The sequence below is a fragment of the Ciconia boyciana genome, chromosome 1 (genome assembly GCF_034638445.1).
Source record: "Ciconia boyciana chromosome 1, ASM3463844v1, whole genome shotgun sequence".
Taxonomy (NCBI): Eukaryota; Metazoa; Chordata; class Aves; order Ciconiiformes; family Ciconiidae; genus Ciconia; species Ciconia boyciana.
Window position 1 is genome coordinate 14,030,662 of NC_132934.1, and position 26,749 is coordinate 14,057,410.

The window sequence follows — 26,749 nt, forward strand, 5'->3', positions numbered from 1 at the left end:
CCTCCGAATTTAAAAATACTTGCAAATCTACTTGGCTACTTTTTACTTTTAAACCACATGTACTTCATACTACTTTTTTTTTTTTTTAAGTCAGGGTTTTGGTATCAGAATAAGATGCCTCGACAGTTCTAGGATTACTCAAAGGTGATCCATTATCATTAAAGCTTTAATTTCAACAAATACACCATTTCCCAATTGGAAGTTTCTGGAAATGCAATCCCAAGATTTTTACTGCAGTATAGCTCCACCAGTGTCCTTTTACCACTGTAGTTTATCACTTCACATGTTTCACCTTGCAGCTGATATCCTCAAATAATATGACGGATGGACAGACATTTTCAAAAGCAAGATGACCTATTATTCTGAATTCTGGTGACACAAACACAGTGAAGCAGTTGATAAAGAATTAAAAAAAAATAATAATTTAATAACAGCAGCAATTAGATATCTTAATGGAAAATGATCTTGTGAATGCTTTTGTAACTCGGGAAGATCTATGACAAGGTTCAGTCTCAGATCCTGTCCAAGCTGCCAGTACAAACCCCTAGGGTTTTGTTTAGGTTTGGTTTCTGTTAATACAGAATAAGTGAACAAAGAGAGCAACATATATATGTCATTTCATATTTATTGGCTGAAACTGTCAAGAAGCAATCTGGAAAGGTAACTATTTTCCAAGTGGAAAACAAATGAGCATGTGTTGCAGATTTCTAATGTCATTCCATGTGAACTGATTCTTTGTTCAATGATATTCAATAAGTGAAAACTTCTTTTGCTTGGAAGACAATAGGCTGCCATCATCTATCAGAATAGTCTCTTACACATAGTCTTACGGATTATCTGACAAAAAAGAACAGGGCAATATATATGCTTTAACAGAGCTAAAATTCAATTTTTCATCATCCAGAAAGGAAAAAAAAAGGGGGGGGGGGGGGGGGGGGAAGGCTACACTTTGGGGAACTTGTATAACAGCAAGCAGTTGCTAAAAACCATTAAAACTTCTTAATAACCAACCAAACATTCAAAAAGCTTAAAAGCAAGGAGCAAATTCTATTGAAAGCAAAATTCTACTGAAAGCTACTGAAACACAACTGAAGAGACACATAGTTCCAATATAAAGAATTCTTTCCAGAACAAAGGAAAATAACACAATATATGGAAACAGACACCGTACAAATCTTTAAGAAAAATGAAACACTAACCAATTATTTCAAATTTTCTTTAAAGAAAAATATTTTCAGCAATTCCCCTCAAATACTAGAAGAACAAATATTTTCAAGCAAGATTTCACAAATTAGAAGAGGAGTAAACAGCAAAAACCTCTCTGCAAAAGATAAACTTTTAAGAGCTAAACAAGGAGAACAGCAAAGAGAAGATAATATTAAGAGGGGCTGAAAGAGAACCGGAGTGAAAAGCTCTATGTCCAGAACTTTAAGAAGAGAGGTCACAACACAAACATGAACTATCATTACTATTGCATTTCTTCCTCTAAAATACTTCTATTCTTCTTTACACTATCTGAATATCCAGTGTCCACCACAGTTAACGTAGGCAACATGGAATAAGTTACTTCAGACTGAGAAAAACACCAACAAAAATTATTTCTCTGAAGATGCAAACTGCCTGCTGTTATGGAATGGGGCTGATTGTGTAGTCCTGCACTCATCCTTGAGCTACCTCTGGGATAGTAAACTAATATAATTTGCTAACTCAGTGATAAAACCAATAACTCAGGAGTAGGTTAAGTTTTCTGCTGGATTAACAAAACAAACTGGCTCACCAGTTCGAGAAGCACCACAGCTTGGCACAAGAACACACAACTAGGAGGAAAGAAGCAAGGAGGACATTCTCTTTTAGCAGCAACAAGTGCTAGATTGGCTCTGACAATTTGTCTAACTGCACACTGAGCAGTGTAAAATACAAGTGACTTTTCCTAAACTGAATAGGCTTAATGAGTGTCCTCACATACTCTACAGTACGAAGGCAGCAAGATAAAAAGAAACAAAGCTTTAATAAATCAATGAGAACTCAAAAACACCAAACAGATTCTTCAAAGCTGGAAGAGGATAAGCATACCACCTTAAAGAAATAGGCATCAAGAGAAGCAAGACACAGAAGAGTTAGAGACCATTTAGCCTAGGTTTCAATTTCCAGAAAAAAGTTAAGACACTCCTGTCTTAACCACCTAGAAAATAAGATGGTAAAGCTAGTAAATATGGACATGTCAAAAAAACCAAAACCCACCAATCCAGTCAAACTAACCTTTCTGTCTATGCAGGATGGGCTTTTCCAGAGGACCAGTACACACCTTGACATTTGCATGATGTTCTCAAAACTGCTACAGAAACATGGTCTAGTAACAACAAACAGCGGGCAGCTTTCATTTGTCTGTGTTCACATAACTATCAATATGAAAGGACCAATTTTGTGGCACACAGCAAGGATCTCTCCTTTGAACACAATGTGTGCTTATGAAACCTGCAGGTAACACAAAGCTGCAAGCCTATTACAGGAAAGGATCAAAACTGACAAGGTCTTTGATTAAACTGGAGAAGGGATCTGAATACACAGGATATAATTCAATTTGAATAACAGCAAACAACTACACGCAGACATATATAATTAACTGCATAAACATGAAAAGGGGGGTGACTCATTTAGCAGCAGCCTCCTGCTACAGCAGATCACAAACGCCTCTGAAAAAGGCAGAAATAGATAACAAAGAGCAATAATTTTGCCAGACTTGAAGCAATCTTCTCCTACTCCTTGACAACAATACACCAGGCAGACACCGTCCATTTTCAGTACTGCATTTTAAGAAAGATAAGGACAACTGAAGAGAGCATAAGGGGAGAGCAGTAGAGACCGGTAAGAATACAGCATGTAATGGTAGACTGAAATAACTCAAATGGAAAAAAACAAGCTGTTAAGCAATCTTCAAATACAGAGAACACTGGGGAAAAAAAAAAGGCATAAACTGTCTGCCTTGTCCACTAAATATCAGAATAAAAGGACTGGCAGGAGGACTAAGAGGAGAAACAAGAAAAAAAAAGATTTTTCAACAGATTTCTTCGGGAAGTGTGGAATCACCTAGAGATCTCCAGCAAACACATCAGACAAGCATTTGTCAGATATGGCTTTAAAATAGTCAATCTTGTCTTGAAGCACAGGAATTGATGGGTATTGCTCAGCATTTTACTTCACCTGTACTAAGAAGTTGCCTCTGGGACAAGACTGAAGCACAGTGAAATCAATCCACTAAGCACTGTTATGGTTAAACATGAAGTGTGCACTTTGGGCTTTCAGCGAGGCAATAAAAATTTACACTTGCCCATCATGAGGACACAGCGATGGGCTCAAAATACTAGAGGCATTTGCCTCAACAGCACTAGATAGCTTAACTGAAGTGATGTCAGCTGCAAGTAGGTGGCAAAAGCTGATTATTTACATTCTTTGAAACCCTCATAAGAACCTCAAGTAAGATTCATAGCTATCAGGTAACTGATGCAGCTGTTGCCATCTACACAAATGATGGAGCCCGGGGATGTACCTACAGCAGACAATTTTCCACCACCTGAAAGAGTGACTTACTGGCTACAAAGATACCCACACTAATTCCATTTTGCCCAATTATGGAAACAGTCTGACTAAGCCTTACAGACAGTTCACAGAAACAGAGCTGCTCCACTAACCTAAAAAATTTTAAGAATTAAGGAGTACTTAAACATAGGCCCAAGCTAGGTCATTAAAAACTCCCCAGTTCCTCTCACCCCAAAATTTAAAAGCTAATTCTGATGAGACAGAACCAGTTCCAACACAAACTCCTCTCTCCTGTGCCTGCTCTAACTATTCTCATAAGCTTCTGCCCACTTCTAATCTCCTAACAAGTGAAACTATATTACTTCTGTCTGACACTAGGGAACTCTATATTGTAGAGTTCATTTTCAACTCTACAATTGTGAAAACTAAGTAAATTACTTGAGAGATGCAGACTTTCCAGGTAGACTTAGGAGGATTCCAACAGTTTTGATCTCGCCAGAGTTTACTGTGGAATCTGCCTCCTACCACAGGACTCAGTGACTTGAAAACATGCATTACTTAAAACCAAAAAAACCCTCATGTGCCACAAAACAGGAGATGGGAGTTTATTGAGTAGTACTGAAAGAATCAACTTGAGAAATAAAAACTCTGATAAAATACTCTACAATACCTTCCATTTCAGGCTTAGCTCATCCCTCCTTTTTATTTTTTTTAATACTTTTTTAGATCTTTTTAAATACTTAGTTTGTCAGACTGATTACATGTGCTACAATGAGTACTCAAAAACAACAAACTTCATATACTAAAGTGAGCCTTATTTCAGTGTTTTAGTTAAAATTAGCAAAGCAATACCCAAGTTTCTTAAGGCTAAAGGAGGTTGAGATAGACACTCAAAGCAGACTTGATAAAACCAAGTTCCTACTTAGACATCAGAAAACAACTCACCTGTCAACTGAGATTACACAACAATAGCTAGGCAACATTGCTCAGGTAGCTCAGGACAACAGGGAACACAGCAGCACAGAGCTTTTGCAATGTAGGAACAGAAAACTACATTTAAAATTTCATTGAAATATACTGCAACAGCACATTAGAATCCCTTTAAAAGATCCACAAAGAACTCAACAAGACAGGAGAATATTATCTATCTGCAAAAAGGGTAACAAGTTACACAATCATTTAGTACCTTTTATAGAGGAAGGTAGAGGCAGAAAACTGAAAAAGAGAGGTAACTGATACTAATGAATGAAATTCACACACACAAAAAAAATCCAGCGGAAGGGTAAAACCATGAAATTCACAACTCTCAGATTCAAAAAGGTCCTGTCATATCGTTGGAGGATGAGCACTCTGACACAGTATCACCATGACTACTAGACTCTCATACTCCTTCCTAGACATCCTTGATGCCAGCCCTAGTCAGAAAGGAGAAAACTAGGCTAACAAAACCTTTCCACTGTAGCAAATCACTTGAGTAAGACAAAATAAGCAGCAAGAATAAGACAAAAAATAATGAAATAATAAGGAAAAATAGAATCAATAGCTAGGCAACCAAGACACTGACTTAGATATTCCAGGAAACAGAGATGCTGCGCAGAAGATGATCTGAGTAAGTCTGGTGTATGCCTGTGTACGTTATCTATACACACACTACACCCTTTGTTAGCAAAACTACAAGGAGCCAAGCATTTTCTGTCAAGTAACCAAACTCTGACACATGTTAAAAATGCTATGAAAACTAACTGAAAAAGAGAGAAATCAAAGGAAAAGAAGATAACAGAACTAAACCTCCAGCCAAGTAAAATATAGGTTAGAAGACAGACTATGAAGTTGACCAGTTAAATGCTATAATAATACAGTTTGGCTTCTTTCATCTCTGTTCCTCCTTCACTTACAGAAAAATGGGAAATTACGATCTCAACCCCAGTGACCACAGGACTGATTTAACTATAGATACTGATGATAACCATTATAATACCAAGTTAATCCATCCTTTCAGTAAAATAATTCCATTGTAATTCACAAAAATAAAATTTTGGCTTTTCTTAACTAGTTCTTCAGGGCAGATACTAGCACACAGCTATGCTTGCATTCAATGCTGCCCAAGACAACAGGCTGGACTTAAAGAACATACTTACAAGGACAGATCCAGCTTTTTTTATATAAAATTACCTAAGACAGAGCAGCTCTGGGTAGCTGCCCATAATATGTTCTGTGATTTTTACTATTAAAGTAATGATTCAGTTTACATACTGAAAAAAAATAGTGAATGTATTTCACAGAATATTCATATTCCATAGCAGTGGATGTTTTCTTAACCAGCCCTGCAAACGTTCTCTTGCAGCACCACTTCAGTTCTGCATATCCTTGTGGATAACACACACCTGAAATTTGTCAATAAATGCAATAGTGTTCCATGCAAATGTTTATGTAGCTGAAGGAAAAAAGCATGTTTTTCATAAAAAAGATGACAGTATAACTTTCACTTGAACTCTTCATAATTGTCTAAAAAGTGAAGACTAAAATAGTTCAAAGGTGTTCTATACAACATCTAAATTCACAAACAGGGAATTAAACAGGCAACTGAGCTAAAGTTGATATAATGAAAAACAGGATTGAGTTTCTTCATACGTTGTTTCAGATTATCTGTATGGGCTTTACAAAATATCCTCATCACCAAGGTGGCAATTTAAGAAAGTTAGAATTTTTTTTTCCCCCTGAACTTAAAAGACCTGAAATATAAATAATTTATATGCAACAGTAGTGCATCTTCCACAGCAAGTTAATAAATAGCAGAGGTGATGTTTAATCAGTAGCTGTTGTTAAGAGATTATACAGTCATTTCTCTCTAGAAAATTAAAAAAAAAAGAAAATAATTAAAAAGAAGCGATTCAAAAGCTGCCTGCCATTTTGCCACATAACAGCTTTCAAAAGAATACAACTAACTGGGGGGAAATACGAAGGGGTAAGGATCAAATTAGTAGCGATGTTAACCACCATTAAGTTCTCCTTTAAGGATGGATTTAGAAGGCTCAAACTACAAATGCAACTAATTAACTGTGCCCTACACAGGTTTTATGTATAACATAGTTCTAAGGTATTAAAGCATTTTGTTTTATGAAGAAGTTCGTACAGATGAACTACAGTTCACATGTCCAGATAGCTGCAGCTGAATCATTTTAACCCTCCAAAACTCATGGTTAAGCTTCAGCTACAGAAACAAATCCAAAGAAACCTACACATACATATGCATGCAAACACACCCCCTCCCCCCTAAAATCACACTTTATGTCTCAGTTAATAGGTTCCTTATCTTTAATATTGCAGAACTAACTTATTACTTAAAGAATTCCCTTGTTTCTAGTCTTCTGCGTCATCCACACGGCACAGCTAATAGTAACTGTATTCTAAAAAATCCCATTCACAGTTGTTTGAAACCATTATATGACTTTAGAAAGTAAAATGTATAACCTCTTACCTGAGCATGAAAATTTGACATAGTCGTTGTCTCTATATCTTTCTTTCCCAAAATCTCCATTTTCACTGGTGAATTGGGAAAATTAAATGAAAAGTAGTCTAAAAAGTCAGGTAAATAAGTAGCTGCCCCATGAACAATACCCATTACATAGTAAGCTGCACAGTTTTCATTTTCACTAAAAACCAGACCCACAAACTCTTCTGCAAATCTCTCCATCTCCACAGGAGATAAGTGGGAGAGTTCATTACTGTAGGCATGGATAACTGATGCACCTCCGTTAGGCTGGTGCTCAATATGAATCAGCTGTTTGAACTCCAATGTGTCCAACCTTTTGAGTTTATTTTGAACCCGTGGCTCCTTTAACGAGACAAATGGAAACTCACTGTTCTCTGGTATCTTGGACTCACAGTCCTTCTTGGGATCCATATTTTTCCCATTGAAATCCTTAAGATGATCATCTATGATGCCTTTGGCTTCCTGATCCTCAATATCAGAAACCAATCCTGAGCAGATGGTCTGAATGGATTTGCTGTACATTTTTGGATGCTTCCTCTTCTCGTTCTCTTTATGTTTCTTTTTCTTTTTCTTCTTAACTTTTTTAATCTGTAGCTCTTCTGCATTGGTTTTTGGTTTCTCCTTCCCACCTGTTCAGAGGAAAAAAGATCTCCTAAGTATCTTCACATACAAAATATGCATTTAAAGATCAGGATTCAAAGTTACCAAAACCCTCACCATGGCACACACAGACCAGAGACCAATACCAAGGGTCACAATGTGTATCTTACTGAAAATGAGTAGTAAGAGACACCTGCCACGTTCACATTATGACTGACAAATAAGCTGGGGGGAAGAGGGAGGAAATCACAAAAAAAACAAGTTTCCTAAGGCTGCTTTCATGATGAGTCACAATCCTTAATCATGCGCTTTAACTGGTCATCAGCAATTACTATACCAGAAAGTTCAGAGACATTACATGACAGCTGTCAACAAACGTTGCGAAACAAGGGGTTTATAAACGGTCAATGAATATCAGCCATCATCAGCAAGCTGTTCACAAGATGCCACTGCCAGAACCTACCTTGTCAGATGGCTTTACATGACCATTCTTCCAGAACTAAATAAACTTTGTTGAAATACATGTGGAAACATAAAAACTGATCCCATACTTCTTAAAAAAAAAATAATAATTTAAACAAAACAAACTACCACCACAAACAAAAAAAAACAAACAAGAAAACCCCAAACAACCAGCCACCAGAAACCAAAACCTCACAAAACAGAAACTAGCTTCAAGTTTATATAATATGCAAGCTGAACTGAAAACAAACTGTAATGGCCTAAAGCCAAAAGCACTCATTTGGGGATAACGCGTTCAAGTGATTCCCAAGGTAAACATTCTTCCTTGTTTTAAAGGGTTTTTCTTCAAGTGCTCTTGGGGGTTTTTTTTTGCAAGTAATAAACACGGTATCCAAAAAAAAAAAAAACTTCTGTCACTACACCGCCCTAAAGTCTAGCAGTTGAAGTCATTTCACGATTTGATAAATCAAATTACTGGGCATGTTACAGCTCAAAATTATATTCACAACAAGCGATTCAAGGCCAGCAGGTTCAGACACAGAAGTTTAGTCTTGCAATGAAATACACAATTTCTAAGTAATCTCAAATTCACAAAAGTTAGCCAGTCTCTATTACTATGCTGTAGTAGACTACTTTCAGATTGCAATCCTCAGCCTAAGTAATTCACAAGAGTCCTTAAAAAAAAAAAAAATCACAACTGTTGGTGCATGGAATCACACATTCTTGCTGATAATTAAGAGGTTTGGATATGGAAGGTACAGATACTGGAAAGAAGAACAAGCAATTAAGACACTTGCCTCTGAGCCTCTCGAGGTTTGTGACAGCAGCTACATACCTCTGGGATTTCTGAAGTGGAGGCAGGCAAGCTAGTTCTCTCTCTAGCATCTATTTTATCATCTTGGAGCGGGGAAGAAGTGCCCTGAGGTCACTCATTTCTTACTTAGCCCAAATGAGGAAGTGGGTTCAGGATTTCTTAACCTAATCCACACAGTTAAGAGCTTCAAAGACTCCCTTCACTCTAAATCAGATTTAACATAGCATACTCTAAGAGCACAATTTCATTTTTAGCTAACCAAGTTAACTGCCAAAAGGCACAGTATCCTCATGAAAATCTGTCCTTTCATTAGGCTGAAATTTAACGTAAAACCAGCGTGGGCCTCTGCAACAGGACTGCTTCATCTGGTAGATGCAATATTCACCACTTCTTTGTTAACATCTTCCTTCTGCCACAAGAGTCTTTTAAATCTTCGAAAAATGGAAAGACCAAAAAGAGCAGCAACATGTGTACAAACAACTACCTCAACCTTAGAGGAGTACTGAAAATAGTTCATTGGGGGTGCTAGGGTACTTGAGTGAAATGTCATCACCTGACAAAAATCACCTACTGCTCACATTCTGGGGTACTATAATAGTGTCATTACAGCACCAGTTCCATTTGGGGGGGAATAAAAACAAAGAAATGGTTTATGACAGTGAGAAGTTCCACATTATAGGCTTAGAAATCTCAATCCAAACCTCAAAATATGGACTACAGAATAGACGGTTTTTTACCTCCTCCTGACTGCAGGAATACACAACTAGAGAGCATCCAAGAGCCTACGGGTATTTCAAACTCTTAAAAATGCTTTAACTTACCATTTTAAAATTGTGTAAACATGAAAATTAATTGCTATACTGACATATCATGAAGTCATCAAACATTTCCAGATATTATATTAGCTTGAATATAGAAAGTATGGAATTACAGCACTGAATGCTGCAGCACGGTGAGGCAGGGGGAAGCAGGTGTGACCTGTCAACCCACTTCACTTGGTCTCAAATGGAGCTCAGGTTTTTGTAGGGACTAGTCACCCAGACCTAAGACTTCATGCACGGCAGGGAAAGGATGGAAATTTATATTCATTGGGGTACAATCAGCAGTAATACAACTGGCAACAAATACAACAACTTTAAGTTTAAAGTTCTTCAAGTTTAAAGCAAGAAGCTATTTGCTATGGCAAGAGCCAAATTGCTCTCTCATACTTTAGCATGTCTATAATCACCAAAGAAAACCTTTAGACAACTGAAGATCAGCATCCATACAACCTTGCTGAACAGCCACCTATTAAATTACATTCCATTATTACTACTTAAAATGTAAAGTACTTACATAAAAGATTGCTATGAATCTGTATCTGTGCAAAACTACGTCAAAAATTGTTGACTTCTGTTTCTACAATACGAGAAGAAAGATTATCTGATTCCCCCTTTCAATCCATCCCATTCCCTACCTTTGGTTATATCTTTTGAGAAGTTTTACTGTCTAACAATCAATTTAATTCGACTCCTCCTGTAATATGTGGTGGCTGTTTTTTTAATCCATTACTTAATGTAGTTCACAGATGCAGCTATGCAAACACACCCAAACAAACAAAGCAACAAAGCAAACACATGCAAAACCCAAAACCCCACTTTTAATGTTACAAAAATACTAAACTACAAAACAGGCTTCCTAGAGAGGTGGTCGGTGCCCCAAGCCTGTCAGTGTTTAAGAGGCATTTAGACAATACCCTTAACAACATGCTTTAACTTTTGGTCAGCCGTGAAGCAGTCAGGCAGTTGGACTAGATGATCGTTGTAGGTCCCTTACGACCAAACTATTCTATTCTATTCTAATCCTCAGTAAACAGCACTCAAAAGAGCAAAGCCATGGTCTCAAAAGCAGTGGTGCTTTTAAGAGACCATGAAACAACAAAAAAAAAACCCCAATGTAACGTACACAATTAAAATCAGATAGACAGAATGTAAATCAGTGTCAAATTATGCAACAAAAAAAACCCCAATGTAACGTACACAATTAAAATCAGATAGACAGAATGTAAATCAGTGTCAAATTATGCAAAGTTCATGTAAACATATCCAAAAAGGTTTGCACTCAAAACCAGTTGTAAAAATATGTTTTAGTTAACTTGGTATACACGTACGTAAGTACACAAAACCTTCTTAAGACTGATTATGCTAAGACATTTTTAAAGTGAAGAACATTTATCATTCTCTGTGTTTGTTTTCACACCATCTCTGTGAAACCTTCAGAAGGGGAAAAAAGCTCTTAACCACAGGATAAAAATAATTCTTTTTCTGGTATCCACCACAGTCCTCCTCCCAGTGTGAAAAGAAATTTTCTATTCAGCTTTTAATACAAATATTTTAATAATATAGACTGTTTTTACTTTTGATCACAGACTACAAGGGTTATGCCATTTATACAGATATCAAGTATTGAAGTTCATCAGTATATGCTTTCCCAAATCATGAGAAATTGCAAAAATGATGCACACAATTTGGAACCAAATAAATATTTGCTAGCAGCCTCTCGTCTCTGACCACAACTGTCTTCTCTTCCACAGAAGTTTTTGGATCTCTATATACCAAAAAAGATAGAACTGAAGCAATTTTTAATTCTGAAACACCTAGAAACCAAGAGAGCAACAATCACTGAAGGAACAAATGGCTGTATAACAAAAAAAACCACCAGAAGATCTACGATGGGAAGTAGCAGAGACCCCTGAACTGCTACTGGCAACTGGGAAGAGAGAGAGAAAAAAAATCAAAATGGGGAGTGTTTATCCTTGGGAGACAAAATATGAATCCCTCCTTCAAGGGTCTGAGCTACTGATGCCACTGGAGAGGAAAAAAAAACGTAAAAGACATCAGAAGAGAGAGGGGATTCCAAATAGGATTTTTTCAAAACATTACTAGAATTAAAGACTTAAAAAAAAAAATTACATACCAACAAGAGTAAAACTTAGTTCTCAAAAAGCACTTCAAGCAGAAATTGAAAGATAACATGACTTCAAAAAGTGATTAGATGTTTTGAGCCTTTTTCAGATTCACACAAGCTTATGCTACTGCATACACAAGGCAAAATCTGTCAAGAACTCTACTTCATTTTCACACTGGCAGCAAATTACATACTTAGGAAAAATTATTTTTAGATACTTCGGACACTATATCATAGAGAAAACGATATTTATGTTATGTTATAATATTACACTGAATACTGAAAGACTAGAAAAATGTTAAATTCATAATTATTTGTTCAGCCTTCAAATGTGGATATATGATACAGCTGACCAATCTGAGAGCTCACTGCCACAGATGGGTAGAGTCCAACTCCCCACTCTCCTCTGCCACTGCTCCTGGCACACAGTCCTACACCATTCCTGGTACTGACTGATGCTCACCTGCCTGCACAGTAAACTGGCTCAACTTAATGGCTCAGCAGAAAACTATTCCCTTTGCTGCTAGATGAATGAACAGAATTGGTTCACGGCATTGTCAGACAGGAACTAGAGCATGGAGACCACGGATAGCAGGCAATGAGGAGTAGCAGAACCCACCCTTCATCAGTGGCAGCAAACCACTTCATCTGCTTAGCTACGCTGCCCACCACACCTTCATCTGTCCATCCCAAGCACTGAACAAGGCTGAAATTTTAAGGGTAAAAAAAATCCCCCTGCCACATGCAACACTACCTTAACACATGTATGAGATAGGACCAAGTTCCTAGCAAACCTTAACAGAAAGTTTCCTAACCCGAAAGCTTGAACTTGTAAATTAAACATTAATGTTATACAATTTACTTTTTTAAAGGTAACATTCTAGTACATTTAACTGTAACATGGATCAGACTACAATTTCTCTCCTCTCTCTTTTATTACAGTGAGTGTGTGGGTGGTGCTGTACAGTGCTTGTTCCCAATACTGCTTTGATATCAACCTATGCCCAACTTTAGAATATTTGTGTTCAATTATTTTAGCATACAGCCAAAGTTTTCCTGAGGAATACAAACAAAAAATGGAAAACTGATTTCTAGAAGTAGTATTTCTCAGCAAAGCTTGAATAGAATTTCACAGAATAAGGAGAAGGCACATTTCTAGCCTAAGGCTTCTGCTCTGCTGAATTTCAAACATCCACTCTGAAGTAGGTGTTTAAAGCTGCTCAGAAGTTGCAAAGACTTCAATAGCAAAAGGAATTAGTTTGCTGAAATACTGGGATTGCTATCAGCAATGCCCAATAAAGTACTTTCATCTTATTCTTCTTTTGGGTTAGCTGTAGAGAAGAGCAGAAACACACTCATTCACTCACTCACTCTGCTGCATATATCAAAACATTTTAAAGCAAAATGTGCTGCCTCTTCCAAAACCAGTAACACTGCTTTGACACTTGGCTAACGGACACCAAAAAAGAACAGCTGCCTTCAATGTCTCCCTAGGGCACTAATCAAGTTGCCTCACAGCAGACATACAGAACTTGGTGAAAACACAAGCAAGCAATCCAAAAGGCTAAGTAAAGATCTAAACACTGTAGGACTGAGATACCCAAACTAGCTTTGTTTTAAGCAAGATTTGGCAGCAGCAGTGCAGTGTTTGATGCAAGCTAATATGGTGGTGTGCTCCCCCCGCCCCCTCCACATAAGCAGTAACCACCAGTGGGGGTGGTCCCAATGGCTGCAGCCAGTTTATGATGGACTTTGGGGACGGATGGCAACACAGCAGCCAAGGGCTGTCTGGAGCAGGGACCCAGACATCTTGCTGGTATGCAAATATGAGTATGGGTCAATCATCTTACCCCCATAAGTAGCGAGCAGCCCAAGAGCCATTGGAGCTCTCCTGCACAGCAGAGGGCTGCACATCAGGACCTCCACCTGAGTAGGGATGCCTCTCAAGGTTACTCCTCACGGTCGAGAGATTCTTTGCCGCAACACATCCTCAGTAAGTGACTAATAGCATGCTAAACTTTGAAATCTTAGCTAAGTGATATAAAGAATTGACTGCACATATATAATCCTTTAGACATAAACCATTGACCAAGTCGGGGACTAGGTTTGGATCCAGCCATACCTAGACTCCTCTCTGAGGAGGAGTTTAGAAAGCAAGGGGATCCTTTCTGAACCTCATGACTCAACGGGAGGGTCTCCCTGACAGTTTTGTCCTGTTCTATATGCAGTAAATAATCGAATCTTGTTCAACCACTGTCACATTTACCATTGAACCTTGTTAACTCACTGTTTCATATCAATAAAGTATATTTTTACTCCTCTCTTACGAGTGAAGTGCATCACTCCATCCGTGACAGCTAACATTTCACTTCTCAAGTAGTTACTATTGAGAAGTAACTCAAATTGAGAAGTAACCCAAAACCTTCAAGACAGGTGTTTCAGAGAGCCTTCACCAGCAATCACAGTGAAGGTACATACATACATACATACAAACAAACAACTGTTGGAATCTAATTTCAGCCAAGACAGTAGCCATTTTGAAGTGCATGGCATCTTCTGTCTCTGTGTTCTGAGATGCATTTAGACAAGCACAGCTACTTAAACAGCTATAAAAAAAACCAAAAAAACTTCTTCCACTGCATGATTCAGAAACACGAGACAGAAGTAAGAATTTTCACTTGTATTAAAGAAGTCTTTTAGTTAAGGTGAGTTGGAGAACTGCTTTGGGACCACAAGAATAAGGAATAACGGGCAGGGGGTGGGGAGAAAAACCCTCAGCACCCATAGACATTTACAGGAGCTTTCCCCTTGAGCTGATGTTAAAAAGCAGACTGAGCTCACACTTTACTGGAGTGTAAAAGACCAAACAGCAAGATTTTAATTTTGCTTCTGCTCTTATTTGGCTAGCACTATCTGCACGAGGATGGAGTTATAAAACTTGCACTGTATTTTTAAAGAAATTAGAAGAATGGAAATCTGTGTTCATTCTGTTCATGGATGCACATACTCAGAATAACAGAACTACCTCTAAACAACCTTTAACCATCTTCTAGGCAACTCAGGCCTTATGTAACACAAATACTTCTGCCACTGCATATATCTACATGACAGGTAGATCTTTCAAGGTAACTCAGTAATTTTATCTCTTGTGGTGCCACAAGACCCCTGTCACTCACAGCACAGGACCTATTACTAAGGACTGAGATTCATAACTGTTCAAACTTTATGCAGATAAGCCAATGCTCCGTTATTACTAAATGATACGTACTTGTAATTTAAATTGATGCTACACAGCCTGAACTCTGGTAACTACAGATTCCTTCCAAGTGTGAACTTTTATAAGAAGAAAACTCAGAAGTTACCTGACATTTATTTTATGCTGTGTTTTGTCCATGAGATCATTTGATCTGAAATTTTATGTAAGCAGAGGCCACAAAGCTTTTACTTCATTCAGTTGTTTTAATTAGAGCAGTGTTTCTCAACTTTGAGGTCACAGCCCCCAAAATTATTAGGGGGAGAACTTTAAAAGTTTAAAAAAACATTAATAACAACGCTAAATTTATTTTTCCAACAGTTTTCTAGCTGACAGCTAGTAGCAGGAAGGGACAAACATCTCTAACTGCAGCCAGTAATTAAGTCAGTTTTCACCTCCCCACTTCAGGAAAACTCAGTCACCAAAATTTAATAGAGCTGAGGAGCACTTAGTGGGGTGTAGGAGCACGGAGGAAAGAACATAAATGCAGAGGAACCTAAACAGGGACCAGATTTCCTAGATTTTTTCAACTGAACAGAAGGACTGGAACACAGCATCTTACTCCTCTTTCTATGGCACATGAAAAGTCACAGCAATATCAACCAGCTGCAGGTATACTACTTGTTCTGCAGTGAAAGATCAGCCTGGCCTTCCAGTCATCAGCTACAAAACATTATTTAACTCTTTGGCTTGGTCCTGCACTAGCTATCTCCTACTGCAGTACTATGAGACATTCTGCCTAGTACTCTCCAGTAAGGGGATAGGTAATAAGTAACCTCCAATTAATGGTCTCCACTTTTTTTCCCCACAGTCCCACATGGCCAGACACACAACTCAAGAATTTTCTAGCATTCTTGCTGCAATTCAAACTAAAGCTACTGACATATTAGAAATTTATGATGATTTAGCTCTGCTAAAGCTCTTCAGGCTGAGTCTTTAAATAGGCAACACAGAAATCCCAGTCCAAACCACAGAAGTGTCCCTCTGGATCTTCCAATGAGTTTAAAGTTCATAACCACAAACAACTAAAAAATAGCTTAGAACAGGAGCAGCCAAGACGCCAGTCACCAACCAGTAAGTAAATAAAAATATGCAGTCGTAGAGAGTACAAGTGTTCTTGGAGGCATTGCCATTTACAGTAGGAAAAAATAAATTTAAAAAAAGTCACCCAGCACAAGAAAAACCATGAGAAGCCTTTTAGATCCTAAAAAACGCTTGTTTCTACCAGCCAGATAGTTAACTAAGTGACAGAATTTTATATTTTGATTTCAATATAATATATCATCATGTATTATAATTTTTTTTCAATAAATATAGTTTTATATAATAATTTGATGAGTTAATGAAAAACATATTACAAAATAGTTCAAAAGGACTGGGACTTCCTAATAGACTTAAAGCATGCACATCAAATTCTGAACAGACATGAAATGCACATAGTCACTCTGCAAATAAGGAGAATGAGCAAGACCAATTGGCAATAGGTTGAAAAGCTAATAGACCATGTGCTGAAAACAAACATAACTTCAAGGTGTCTCAGTACGCAGCCCAGGAAACAAACCAAACAGCAGGTGTACAACTGAGAACTGACAGCTATCTTGTTATTTTTATAGGCTCGAAAATTTGAATATTAGACATCAGAAGAGTCAAGCCTAAAATACATCAAATAATCCTATTTTATGTTGCCTCAGCCCTCCTGGAAGTTGAATAGTCACAACCACCTTGAGAACAGCTATTCAAGATTTTCAGAAAGTGATACTTACAGGCATACAAACACAGGATGTGATAAAAGTTGCTGCAAGGATATACGTTGACTTCTACTATGATTAGCTCATTAAGGTAACTGTCTCTTACCCATCAGAGCCACACGGGAAGATCCTAACATGTTTCCTCCTATACCCTTTCAACAACTGCTCTTACCATGAAAGCTTCAATGGGATGTTGTAAGATAAGCAGAGATTTATAAAGTGATGAATAAAAAATATAGAGATCTAAAATATTTTCAGTGAGTAGTTCTACAACAAACGGTCTGAAAATACGAAGCCTGCAAACAGTCTCTGACGTCCGGTCACCTGAGTTACCACGTTAAATATATACATGTAAAATTATAGATTAACTATTTTATGTACTTTACAAAAGTATTTTAAAAAGCAGCAACCTATTATTCCTTCCATACTTCTAAATCTCTACTCTCCAAATAAATCAACATCCAAACTAAAAACCATAACAGAAATCCCACCTAGACCAAAGGCAAGGATAGAAACTTGTGGAGGGGGAAGGTGTAACAGAAGATTTCTGTTCAAAATTATAGGTCTGCATATGAGAACAAGAATCTGTAAGAGGAATCATGCAGGATACAAAATTTCTGTGCAGTTCCACATGTCTGGATCAAAATATACTATGGGGTGAAAAAGTGCTGATTTAATCATCTTAATTCAATTAAGCCTTCCACTTCAAGCAGCAAAGGCAGCAAGCACTCTGCTACCAGCATTTTTTACCCTGCTATGGAAGAACTTTAAAGACAGCAGAATAACCCACATAGAACCAGACCTCTTTTCTGAACTGACCATCACAGTATTTTAATTAATCTGTGGCATGGAAATTAGAACTGAAACCCACTTCACATATACCATACAATCACAGGGCAAAAGAAAAGTATTTTGTGTGCACCCAGCCTAGCAACTTACCCAAAGACATTTACTAGCCATAAGCTGAAGGTAGAAACACTGTTCTCAAAGGAACAGCTCCTATAAATGTGACAGCATTGCAACTCTCTCTGAAGTACTATCTTTGAATTCCTTCTCTTTGAAATACAGTAATTAAAAAACTACAATTATTTCCACAGTCTTCACCATAAAAAGAAATTCAAAATAATACACGTGCATATGCTACACACGGCCTATCATAATTTGTACCCACAGCCTTCAGACTAGTATTTCACAGATCTCTTCCAACAACAACAACAAAATCTCGTATGGAAACCTTTTAGCCTGCATAGATTTTGCAGGCAATGGTAGAAAGACTTGACTTTCGCTTTTCATTGATGTACCAGAAGTCTTTGTTTCAAGCTCCAGACCCCCACCTCCAGCAAAACACACTTCAAAGCTATTACAGCACAGCTCTCCCTCCAAATGCCACCTGCTCCATCCCAAAGCAGCACCCGCTGACAGCATCTCACCCTGCGTGGATAACAGTAGAGACTGCTCAAGTCCAGCACTGTTGGTTCCCTTTAGGTTCTCAAAGATTTGTGTAGCCAACTGAATGCACTAGCTGAACAGAAGGAGTAATGGAGGCAACAGCAACTTTAGGGGTAGAAATTAATCAGTCGTGTAAAGGCATGGGAAGGAATCAAGAGCAAGCAGCAGCAAAGACATATCAGAAAACTTGGAAAACAGTGAGCCACCAGCTACACACAAAAAGATAAGCAAATTTAATGCATTCTTTCTGAAAAAGATTTGAGGCCCACTGGAACTTAGAAGAGCTCTGCTCTCAGTGATCTTATCACACATATCCTACCTGTATTTTACATCTGTGTTTCACCCTATACTCCTCTATTTCATTAGTAAGAGTTGGTAACGATGCATAAGGACTGTAAAGCAAAAATCAGTATTAACAGGCAAATCAATGTGGTGGGTTGTGTGCCCTGCACTCTGACTTCAGCCTTTCCCATCCTCTCAATGTCCCATCAACTAAAGTGCACTGCATACAAATCCTTCAACATTTTCCCTAAAAACACATGAAGACAAAATATAGTGGATGGGAAAAAGCATGCAGTATGACTCAGAAGTATGTTTCGTCTTAAATATACCTATTTTATAATCACTTCTGTGCAAAAGCCATCTATAAAAAATGTAAAAGGTTCGTAAGAATGTAGAATTAAAATAAGTGTCATTGCTCCCAGAAGAATTTAAAAAAAAAAAAGCTTTAGAAAACAAATTTGTTCTTACAGATGTTCATACCAGCACAACAAAGATGTTCATTCTCACCTCTTCCCTGCATTTTGGCATTCCATAAACCAAGGCATTTAATCTTGCAGAAACACACACTAAGAATTTCTCCTACTGCATTTTTAGAAATTGCTGTGCTCCGATATAAATAATGAGAAAAATAAGACTGACTTTTTTTTTTTCCAAGGGAAAACACAAATGGGACTATTTACAAATAAGCCTATTAATCCTTTTTCTTTTTGCAGGACCTCCAGTAACCCTCAGCCATGTCACATCGGTGTGAATGTTTTTGGTACGAAACTTTCAATTTCTAAAAGGTAACTTTCATTATGCCGAGTTTTTGAAGAGCAAGTTTCAATCACTTGTATTTCCTGAATTTTTAACATGCACGTGCAAAGAGGCTTTTTTCCAAGAATTGAGCTCTTCCTTCCACATAACAAATTGAGAGAAAAATGTGCAATTATATAGCTTTACTCTATAGAGAATACATCTGCAAGTGCAAAAGGATGACAAAAAATGTTTTTGTTCTAGATGCATAAGAAAAGCCATCAGGCTCTCTGAAAAAGCCAACCACATTTCCTTTAGCAGCCTCAGGGACTGCAAAAATACCCTTTTTAAGAGTTGCCCTTCTGCAGCTTGGGCAAGTTTTATCATTGCATTCAACAGAACAGCAGCCCAAGTTTAGACTGACAAATGGCTTACACCCCTAAACTTCCTAACGTAAGTAAACTCTTCCACATTCAGCTGAAAGCACCAAAATCAGGCTTATGCACCATATCTCCCTCAAAAGGCATCAGTCCCTCAGCACTGACCTCTTCTTCTATAACTAGCCACCTTTTATCTTGGACAGTTAGTTTAACTGTCTGAAGTCAGGCAGGCTATTACCTACATGCCCTCAATGAAAGTAAGTCACAAACAGAAGAAAAAACAAAAAAGACGAAAACCAAAACACTAACAATATTCTCAACATACGACTAAAAGCATTCAGCAGATGGTCAGAGTAACATTTTACAACAAGGTATAGATTTAATGCCTAGAAGAAGAAAATAAACTGTCTTTAGAGACCAGCACTGTAGTCTCTTAACACACACACACATAAAAACACGCAACCACAAAACCAAAAACCCAAAGAAAAGTAGACTAGTTCCAAACCTTTGTTCCTAAGCCCACACAGTGAATTCTGAGCTCAGAATAAAAGAGCTTGGAGCTTAACTTTTGTTCCACAGGAAAAAGATATCCTTAGATGAGTTAATTACGTTTGAGAAGGTTACAGAGGCACTGACACGTACAAGAAGTTGCATCTTAAAGCACTTTTGCCTTTGCTCTCTTGCCCTCAGCTCCCAGGACGGAAAGCTACATCAGCAGAAGGAAGCAGGAAATGTTATACAAACTTCACAGCACATAGAAGCACAACCAGTCAGATTTTGGAGGTCCACAGAAGACATCCAGAGCTGGTGTTCTGAACAGGATACAAACCCACTGGAGAGGATCTGTCTGCTCTCAATAATTGTTATCCTGACATGCTCCCTTCTTTCCCTGAAATAGGAGTCAATTTTGCAGGATGCTAGCAAACCAAACAGAGCCTCTACAAAACACTTCCCACCAACATCTTAAAGAAAACCTAAAACATGATACTTGACTGATAACATATCCCTATTTCATAGATGTGATAAGGCACCTAATGCACTTGTAGCACTGCTCTCTGTGAGAATAACCTATCCTGCCACTCAGCCAGCTCAGAACAGCAGAGGTGTTCTAACAGAGCCCCTGTGCATATGCTTTTTTTTTTAACTTGAAAATAAAGCACCATTTGAGGCCCAACACTCCATTAGGTATCATTTATTAGATCTGTGTAACAAGACTTGCTGTCTTTGCAGCTTCCACCTCATCTGCTGAATGGCAACAGAAATGGGGGGGGGGGGTGTGTAAAAAAAGGCTGCTACACAAACAAAACCTGAAGAACCTCACTGTTGAGGCAGTTAAGTGTTGCCCAGTATCTCAATCACCATCTTCCTTTCATGCTAGGCAAAGACAAGCCACATCTGTTCTTTTCACAGGAAGTCACCAGCTTACACATTCCTCATGGTCTAAGCCGATGCCTTGAGAACTGATCAGAGGTTTTATTCTGTCATAGTTGCTAATATAGTTCCTTGGAGCTGTGCTTGGAGTATAATATGTGATGTAGTAATTACAGGGTTCCATGCCTCTGACCTCATACGAATGTGTTGAAGATAATGTTTTGTCTTGGGGTTTTCAGTTTTTTCTTTGTAAAGGAAATCCTACAGCAGCCAAGATAACAGAAAAATGTATCAGGAATTTGTTCCTAACTTCAAAAGCAGAGTCTGAAAATAACATGAAAAAAAATACTTGGTCTACTTAAATAAGCAACATCCTCACAGAAAAACTGATGCAGCATGACCTAAGTGAAGAGTGCGGTGGATCAAGAACTAGCTTAAGTGCTGTGCTCAAAGGGTTGTGATCAGCAGCACAAAGTCCAGCTGGAGGACAGTCGCTACTGGAGTAACCCAGACATTGATACCTTGTGCCAAGACTGTTCAGCATCTTCATTAATGGGACAGAGCACACCCTCAGCAGGTTTGCAGCTGATACAAAACTGGAAGGAGTGGTTGATGCACCAGAGGGTTGCACTGCCAGTGAGAGGGACCTTGAGGGGCTATAGAAATGGGCCACCAGAAGTCTCATGAAGTTAACACTGGGATGTGCAAAGCCCTGCACCTGGGAGGAATAACCCTGTGCACCAGCACAGGCTGAGAAACAACTGGCTGGACAGCAGCCCAATAGAGAAGGACTTGGGTCTCTTGGCAGATGACAGGTTGACCATAAGCCATCAGTGTGCCTTTGTGGCAAAGCAGGCCAGCAGCCTCCTGGACAGGATTAGGAAGAGCACTGCCAGCAGGTTGAAGGAGGCGATTCTTCCCCTCTGCTCATCACTGGTGAGACACATCTGGAGTATCATGTCCAGTTCTGGGCTTGCCAGTCCAAGACAGACATGGGCATACTGGAGCAAGTCCAGCAAAGGGCCCTGAAAATTATTAAGGGAGTAGAGCATCACTCACACAAGGAGAGGCTGAGAGCAGTGAATTGTTCAGCATGGAGAAAAGAAAGCGGGGGGGCGGGATTTTATCAGTGTGTACAAATACCTAATGAGAGGGTGTAAAGATGTAGCCAGATTCAAACACTGAGGTTGGAAGGGACTTCTTGATATCATTTAGTCCAAGCCCCCTGCTCAAGCACAGTCACCTAGAGCAGGTTGCCCAGGACTGTGTCCAGTCAGGTTTTACAACCTCTGTAGGCAACCTGTGACAGTAGTCAACAACCCTCACAGTACGAAAGTTTTTGTTTGTTTGTTTTTTTCTTACATTCAGACAGAATTTCATGTGTTTTAATTTGTGTCCACTGCCTCCTGTCTTGTCACTGATCAATGCTGAGAAGAGTCTGGCTCCATCTTCTTCATCTCCCTTCTATCAGGCATTTATACACATTAATGAGAACTCCCTTGAGCCTCCTCTTCTCCAGGCTGATCAGTCCCAGCTCTCTCAGCCTTTCCTCATAGGAAAGATCATAGAATAGTTTGGGTTGGAAGGGACCTTTGAAGGTCACCTAGTCCAACCCCCCTGCAATGAGCAGGGACATCTTCAACTAGATCAGGTTGCTCAGAACCTCGTCCAACCTGACCTTGAATGTTTCCAGGGATGGGGCATCTACCACCTCTCTGAGCAACCTGTGCCAGTGTTTCACCACCCTCATCGTAAAAAAACATCTTCCTTATATCTAGTCTAAATCTACCCTCTTCTAGTTTAAAGCCATTACTCCTTGTCCTATTGCTACAGGTCCTACTAGATGCTCCAATGCTTTCACCATCTTTGACCGCGTGATGGACTCACTCCAGTAAGTTCATATCCTTCTTGTACTGGGGAGCCCAGAACTGGAAACAGTACTCCAGATGCAGCCTCAGCAGTGCTGAGTAGACAAGGATGACCTCCCTTGACCTGCTGGCAACACTCTTCCTAGCGCAGCCCAGGATACTGGTGGCCTTTTTTTGCTATGAAGGTGCACTGCTGGCTCACAGTCAGCTTGGTGTCTGCCAGAGCCCCAAGGTCCTTCTCAGCAAAGCTGCTTTCCAGCTGGTCAGCCCCCAGTATGTACCAGTGCTTGGGGTTATTCTTCCCCAGATGCAGGACTATTCTCAGAGGTATCCAGTGACAGGACGAAAGGTAAAGGGTATAAACTAAGATAAAAGAAATTCCTTTTAAACATAAGACAACACTTTTTTAGTGCAAGAGTGGTCAAATACTGATACTGGTTATCCAGGGAGATTGTGGAGCCTCCACCCTTGGAGACAGTTCTCAGCAACCTGCTCTAGTTGACCCTACTTTGAGCAGTGGCATTGGACTAGGTCCCTTCCAACCTCAAGTACTGTACAATTCTAAGCTTCAGTGGATGTACAAGAAAGTGTCAGAACATGATCTTAATTACATTCCATTACAGTAAGTGAAGTTGAAGAAATTAGCCAAAATTAAGACTGCCTGTTGTACATAATTTAGTATTTGACGAAGTTCCTGAATTATAACTCCTTAGTTACTCAGTTTTGTGCATTTAATGTTAGATATAAAATATGAAATGGATTCACTGTCCTTCTCCACAACATATAAAATTATAACCTTCTTCAGTAACTGCAGAGAAGATGTAGATATCACCAATATTATTCCTTCAAGTACTAGTCTTTACTACTACTGTATAAGCAACATTGTGGTGATAGTTATATTTTTAAATCTCTAGTACCTAACACAGTTGACAAAAAAATTTTAAAATGTGTAGTTACATTTTAATTTGCAACCCCCATACCAACTAATCAGGGAAAATGGCATTTAAGTTAAATGAAAAACATAGTATTAAAACTCAGTATCCAATCCAATTACAAAGATTTTAAAGCACTAGAATGAAATACCACTACATAGTTTGAACCTACCTTTCTGCAATAATTTGACCTCTCCATTTTCTTTCTTGATTTCATTCATTATTTTGTGCTTCTTCTTCTCTTTTTGCTTCTTTTCCCTTTCTTTAATTTTGTCTTTGATTTGAGCTGAAATGCAAATATTTTACAATTAAGTAGGAACAGAAAACTAATTTTCACATGCACGCTTCATATTACTCTTATGTAAGCTCTATTAAGAGGATAAAAGGAGGAGTTACAAGGAAATCCCAGTACTTATAATATGAAAAGCTAATATTTATCTGTTGCATAATCCAACATAAGCTTATTTAACTCAGGCAAGTTTTGTTTCTATTATGTTAGAACTGTATGCAACAACTAAGCATGTTAGTGTATACAGTTCACAATTTTTGCTTACTCCGACTACCCTCTGCTCTAATTTTGCACCTGTAGTCAGCTCTTATTTCTTGAAATTCAAGTTACACACATTAGATAAGAAATGGTGAAAAAAAAAAGTACAGTTTGTATTTTTCTGGGTGCGCATATACACTAGAAACTTCACATAACTATCTTTACACAGTCTAACCTTAAAGGCTTTTGCAAGTAGCTTGGAATGAAGACTTAATTTGTCAGCTGCAGAATCTTTTACATTAAGTTCACAGGCTACACTAATGCATTAATAGCAGTAAGATGTAATTAATAGAAACACATGAAATGTGCTGTATTTGCACAGCAGATACAATGCACTGGTGCCTTGCTTGCCTACAATCAGCAACAGCTTACCTGAACAGTCTCATTATTCACTTTCTTGTCAAGTCACTCCAGGTTTTTGAATCCTTGTCACACAAAAGCAGAGCCGTTAGGCATGCTTTCTACATGAAAAATACTATACCCAGAGGAATTCACAATTTCAAGCAGTAATCTTTTCAAGCTGAGTTTAGATTTACTTTTGAGGCCAAGCATTTAGAGAAGTCAGATTTTACTAGGCTCAGATGCACTGCCGCCAGCACTCCATGCCTGGTTTCTTGGCCTGAAGCCAAATACCTGCTCCAAGAGTTTACGGGGCTTTTTAACCTCCACAGGGAAAGAGGAAATCTGATTTCAAGCTTCTACAGAATGTTATGCTTCAGAATGCTTTCTCAATAATACAGCTGAGAGACAATCCTAATGTTTTATTTGTGGTACTTGCATTATAAACCCCACGTGGAAGCAAAGAGAAATCCAATTACTTTTCCTCAAGCATTCACGTAAAATAGAAGAAGCAGGTATCTTCACTACTAACAAATCAGAAATATTCCTCAGCACCAAACCAAAGAAAGCGTTAAATTCCAGAAGACAATATAGAGTGTCCTATAACCAAACTATTTATGAAACATGTTAATAGTTAAACAAAAAGTGCAAAGTGTTAACAGTAAACCACATAAATGAATACTCTAACAATGACTCCACAGCATTCCTATCTTTCCTTTTAGGAGTTTACTAGTAAGGCTACAGAACTTGAACCCTAGCAGTTGTTAGGATGAAGAACGTATTTTGGGAAGGGCCTAAGAAAGAAAATAAAAACCAAAAGAGATGGCAATTGAGATATGCCTGTTGTCTATCCACAGATCAAGATAAGCAGTTGGGAGAGAACAGAAACTATGCTGGCACAAAAATAATAAGGAATAAGGTACCTGTCCTTAAAACTGTCTGGAAGTCTTAATTCTAAACAACTGAAGCAGTTATGTCCAAGAACAGCCTTCTAACAGTTCAGTGAGAAGGTATGACAAAGCAGATTCATCTGTATAGCAGACCATGGAATCCAAACAAGTTTTCCTAAGCAACACAAACCTGTACTTTCTAGGAGGAGGTTAAGCAGACATTAATCTTCCTCCCCAGCCTGCTCCTCCCCGAAAAGAAACACCCAAATTGTAAATCCCCTGCAACTTAAGAAATATGAAGTAGGAAATAAGTTATACAACAGGACTTTAAGTAACACTCTGAAAGTAGACAATCACTCAGCAAGTAGGCAGTAACACCAGGCTTGATTTGCAACCTGCATTGAATGTTCAACTCAAGCCAGGATTATAATTATCATGGCAAGACCTAGATTTTATCTCAACATTTGCATACTTTTAAGAGGCACAGTTGACTTCTGCTATCACTTATGAATCAAAGAAAGATTGAAGAGCATATACAAGTGCTGAGCCTTGTTGAAAGAGGACAAGAGAGACTGAAAGAATCCTTTATTGCAGGCTCATGAATAGCATCACAGGCCAATGAATCTTCCAGTTTTGTGAGAAGCAACACATAAGTAAGGACAGAGAACAAGTGGAAACCTTTTAAAGAGCCTCTAGTTTATTTTCACATCTAGAAAGCAATTAGCAGAGTCAATGGTGAGATGTTCCAGGCAAAAGAAACAATGGAAGTGTCCTTTGACCTCCTCCAGCAACAGCCACAAGCAAATCATACCTGAAGCAATAGCAAATACAATGTAAATGCAGATGAGGAAGGTTTGAAATAAATTAAGCTTAACTATTTCCCCTTTAGAAATCACAGTACTACAACAAAACCAGCATACAGCCTCAGGCAAGTAAAGAACAGTTGAGAATCCCAATTTAAATGTACAAATTCTCAGGTTTCCTCCCTCACACAGCCCACAGAATAGATAAGCAATAGAGAGTAGAGTTCTCCTTAAAAAAAAGTATAACTAAATACTGAAATAAAGACAACACATAATATAATTTTAAAAGTATGTCAAAAT

At 38.4% G+C, this 26,749-nt stretch overlaps 1 protein-coding gene across 6 annotated transcripts in view; it reads right to left on the bottom strand.

The window, feature by feature from the left end:
- RSBN1L (round spermatid basic protein 1 like) overlaps window positions 1-26,749 on the bottom strand; it is a 59,814-nt gene that overhangs the window by 21,643 nt on the left and 11,422 nt on the right. For 4 of the 6 annotated variants that reach the window (XM_072858719.1, XM_072858728.1, XM_072858738.1 and 1 more), the window contains exons 2-3: window positions 24,043-24,156; window positions 7,016-7,659 (exon numbers count right to left, since the gene is read on the bottom strand). In XM_072858719.1, coding sequence (XP_072714820.1) covers window positions 7,016-7,659; window positions 24,043-24,156 — 758 coding nt within the window. The remainder of the gene's footprint in view (window positions 1-7,015; window positions 7,660-24,042; window positions 24,157-26,749) is intronic. The other 2 variants (XM_072858757.1, XM_072858746.1) reach the window with 2 other exon arrangements.